The following is a 4493-nucleotide window of genomic DNA, read 5'->3' as shown; positions in this document are numbered from 1 at the left end:
GAACTGCCCAGAGGGTTTCCAAGGCTGTCAGTCTTCACGGAATCAGACTGCCTCATCTTTCTCCCCCAGAATCACTGGTGGATTTGAGCTGCCAAGCTTTTGGTTAGCAGCCACGTGCTTTAACCACTGCGCCACCAGAGCTCCTTACTCTGAAGAAATTAAAGCAACAATCCCATAGCACAGTTTTCTACTGAACCATGGTTTGCTAAGCATCTTGCTTTAGTATAAGCCAGCTTGGCGCTTACTTCAGGTATTACATCCTAGAATAAGGGAGCTTCAGCAGCAGATAACATCTTTCCTGAAATGACTTCTGTGCCCATGTGCAACCTCCCCAGGAATTTTGACAGGGGCTCAGCACGGTCCATACTAAACAGGATTAGGAAATGAAATGCCCCTGCAAGGGTCTGAGGAGCCCTGGTGGCCGGTGGTTAAGCACTCAGCTACAAATAAAAAGGTCAGTGGTTCCAATCTCCTGGCCGCTCCACAGGAGGAGGGTCTGGCAGCCTACTTTTGTAAAGCTTACAGCCTTGGAAGGCTCTGGGGCGGCTCAGCTCGGTCCCACAGGGTTGCTGTGAGTTGGCAGTTAACTCCAGAGCAGAGGAGGTTTTCCGTTGAAGGAGTCTGACCCTCAGTCTCCTCCTTCCTTTGTGCGTTTGATTAATTTTCTCATCACGAATGTGGCTGCTTGCTCCTCCTGCCGAGTATCTGTGTGCCTCACCCCCTGTCTTACAGGCTCAGACCCACACAGCTGATCTAGCATCTAAGGCCAAACGAAAGACAGCGGCTTTCCAGCTTTGCAAACTGACCTCCATTCTTCCAAACACAAACGTCTCTCAGGCCAGCGTCCTGAGGACCCCTTGCCTGTCACCATTTTTCTGCGGGAAATGGTCACACTGCACCTGTCCCAATCTTTCCTGCCCAGTGGGTCCATGCCAAGCACCTCCTCTTCCCTGAGCCCACCCCATCACCACCACCCTTCCCTAAAGCCCATTAAGTGTCCTTCAAATGGGCCAACAATGACACTCATGCCAGCATGGGCAACACGCGCATATGAGTAACACAGTGCAGGGCAACCACAGTTAATAACATGACATGGAGAATGGCTGGCTGCTGTGCTTGGCTCCTGTGTATACCAGGGCAGAGGGCATGGCTTCTGTGGAGGGAAAAGTGTGAGAACAGTTGGGGCAACTTTCTCAGTGGGGCCTGAAGATGGCATGTTTCAGAATCACCTGGAGAGCCAAAACAGAGTCCCTGACCATCTCCACGGCAACACACCAGGGGCTCCATGGTACAACTGCAATGTTTGCGTCCTCTACAGGTGGGCCTGCTCAGACCAGTCCAAGGCCCCTGGCCTGGACACACGTGGGCTTTCTAGAAGATTCAATGCCCAGCACCCAGCAAAGTGGCTGGCAAGAGTAATTCGGAATAAACATTTGTGAATGAGCATTTCATTCACCGACCGCCTCGGCTCTCGCTACTGTTACTGCTGTTAGTGTGGGGTGCCGTCAAGTTGGTTTAGATTCCTGCCGAGTCCCCGTGACCCAGTATCCCTGCCCCACAGAGCTTTCTAGGCTGTAATCTTCACAGGAGCAGACGCCAGCTCTTCGTCCCTTGGAGTTACTGGGGGTTCCAACCACGTACCTTTAACCTTGGCACCACCAGGGCTCCTTCTACCGTTACCAACACATGTGAATTTGGAACACGGGAAATAAATTACATCATGGCACAGACTGGATCAGATGCCATGTGCCAGCACAGAAATTCACTTAAGATAGTTACCTGTTCTTCCTGCGCCTTCTCGTTGTGGTAACTTCTCATTTACGGAACCTAAATGAAGAGGTGAGAAGGGAAGTTACGTCTCCACAGCAAACGGGTGACAAGAATTCAGTTACGTGGAAAGCCCATTCCATCTAGATTAACTCACAGTGCTTGGCGCCTTGCAGTTCCATCACACCACCAGGGCCCCGATGGAACAGTGCTATGGACACTAAGAAGTGCTACCCTGGGCAACAGATGAGTCCCCAGCCCTGCTCTTAAGTAGCTGATCATGTCTGTGAGACTGTTAACCCCTGTAGCTGCCGTTCCTTCTTCTGGAAAGTGTCACCACCTTCTCAACATGTTTCACTAGGGTGAGCAGTGCAGATGATTAGATCAAAATATTGTTAAAACGAGAAAAGAGTTACGTGACGAGAGCTAGTTAAAGTCCCTGGTTTCTGCTTGACTCCAGTTTACAGGAAGGAAAACCGATCACCGACCTCTCTGAGAGGAGTCGGGAAACAGGAAGGTGGACAGGCACTGTAGCCTTCTTCTAACCTTTACATCACACTGAGAGATTTACATGACAAATATGAGGCCTTGGTCTTTCTTTTCCAATGGATCAGAACTACCATAGAAACCAAGTATCTTCCTCACCATTACACCTCCACAAAGTAATGAAATCTGCCCAGAATTAACTGGGAGTTCACTGGCCAATTCAGACCCGAAGACTGGACTTGAACACATCAAGGATCTGCCTGTGCTGTAGGCAATGCTTTTGCCAACGCTGGCCTGGGGCAGAACTGAAATCGCTTGTACATTATTTTTCAAGTTTGAATATGATGTTGGGATGTAGGCCCGCATGCACATGCTATACATATACGCAATACACACACACACCGCTAACATTAAAGGGTCATACGCTATGAACACTGAAGATACACACTCTGTAATTTGCGAGCATCTGCCCAGTTTCCGGGGGGCAGACAGTAATGTCATGGAAAGTGAACAAGAAAGGTGCTCCGCAGATGGACTGTAGATGGGAGAATGGCAGAACCCTCCTGGGACCACTCATCCCCTGGAGGGGAGACCAGAGCCTCTAAAGCAGTGCTTTCTTACAAGTGTAAAGAAACAAAATGCTACCTTTCCAGGATACTCCTGTCCATAGGCATGTGCCGACCATGCCACAGGCTCCCGAGAGCAAGCACTGCCTGATGGGGTACTCTGGATCATGCACCGCCCAGGCCCAGACCTGCCCCGGGGACCTGTCAACAGGACTAAGCACGTGTGGGCCCTGAGCACTGATAACCTGGAGTGTCCCCTCCTCTGCTCACTCACACACTCGAACAGGAGTTATCTATCAAAAACCAAACCCATTGCTATCGGTTGATCCGGACTCACAGTAACCCCACAGGACTGAGGAGATCTGCCCAGAAGGTGTCCAAGGCTGTAATCTTTATGGGAGCAGATCCCCAAGCTTGGCATCGAGGTGCCTCTGGGTGGTTCGAACCACCAACCTTTCAGCTAATCATCAAGTGCTTGCTTAGCCACTTGCATGACCCAGGGACTCCTCCTAACAGAACAGTGATGGCTGAGTGCAGAGACATGTCACACCCACTGCCCTGAGTCAATTCCAATACACAGCAACCGTGGACCGAGGACAGAGGACTGCCCCACAGGCTTTCCAAGGTGGTAAATCTTTATGGACGCAGACTGTCCCATCTTTCTCCCTTGGAGTGGCTGGTGGGTTCGAATTGCTGACCTTTTGGTTGGAAGCTGAGCACTTTAACCACTGTCCCAACAGGGTTTGTTTTTTTGTGTGTGTGTGTGTGTATGTGTCTTAGCTATCTATGATGTATCTTCTCTTTAATACAACTATATTAGTGATTGAATGCTAAATGGAGTCAGGGAACTGAGTTGTTTAATCAATGGAAAATTCTGTTTATTTCCCACAGTGAAAAATTGACTTTCACTGATTTTGCTTTAAACAGCTCCTACTTCAATTTTGATGCTTGTTGCATAATAAATACTATAATTATAAATTAGCAAATGAAAAAAGTCAGAAAAGAAAATTTAATAATCAAAAAACAATTATTACAACAACTTACTATCCTTTATTTTTAGATAATCTTTCATCTCTAATATAACTAAAAACATTTCTTTCTATTCTTTGGTCTTAGAAATTCTTCACTGTTTTGTCAGAATTAAGCTGCTGAACAGTATCTACTTCCACAACTAAGAAGAGTAATGAATAGTCTTTCTTGAATCACTGTACACTGAGGGCTTCTGAGTCTCTTTAGGGATGAAAATGAGCGTTCGAGTGGGCAGTTTGTGATCATTTAATCAGGAACATGCATAAAGCAATTTCAACACTGGAAAACATGCACTGTACTTTATTTTCATTTATTAAATGATCACTCATTTTCGTCCCTAAAGAGACTCAGAAGCCCTCAGTGTACAGTGCAAAAAAGACTCAATTGTGTAAAATGTGTCTTCCTGAATCTGTAAACTCATTTAAGAATGAAAATGTCACACTTCTCCATAAAAGTCTGTATTTAAGTCATCAGTAAAAGCTGCACTAGTATCTTGGAGGGAGCTCTGGTAGCATAATGGCTAAGACACTTGCTGGCTAACCAGACAGCTGGCGGTTCAAACCCACCAGCCACTCCTCGGAAGGAAGGTTGGGCAATCCTACTTCTGTAGTGATACTGCCTCGGAAACCCAAAGAGGGGTCGCTA

The 4493-nt window shown here is 47.5% G+C and overlaps 1 protein-coding gene across 1 annotated transcript in view; it reads right to left on the bottom strand.

Moving 5' to 3' along the window:
* SMOC2 (SPARC related modular calcium binding 2) overlaps positions 1-4493 on the bottom strand; it is a 285658-nt gene that overhangs the window by 127895 nt on the left and 153270 nt on the right. Inside the window, 1 exon segment of the mRNA XM_007950494.1 lies at positions 1780-1827. Coding sequence (XP_007948685.1) covers positions 1780-1827 — 48 coding nt within the window.

Source organism: Orycteropus afer, unplaced genomic scaffold (genome assembly GCF_000298275.1).
Source record: "Orycteropus afer afer isolate SDZICR_OR568_19922 unplaced genomic scaffold, OryAfe1.0 scaffold00273, whole genome shotgun sequence".
NCBI lineage: Eukaryota > Metazoa > Chordata > Mammalia > Tubulidentata > Orycteropodidae > Orycteropus > Orycteropus afer.
The sequence above is the reverse complement of the archived record's forward strand: the minus strand, read 5'-3'. Positions and strand labels throughout refer to the sequence as shown.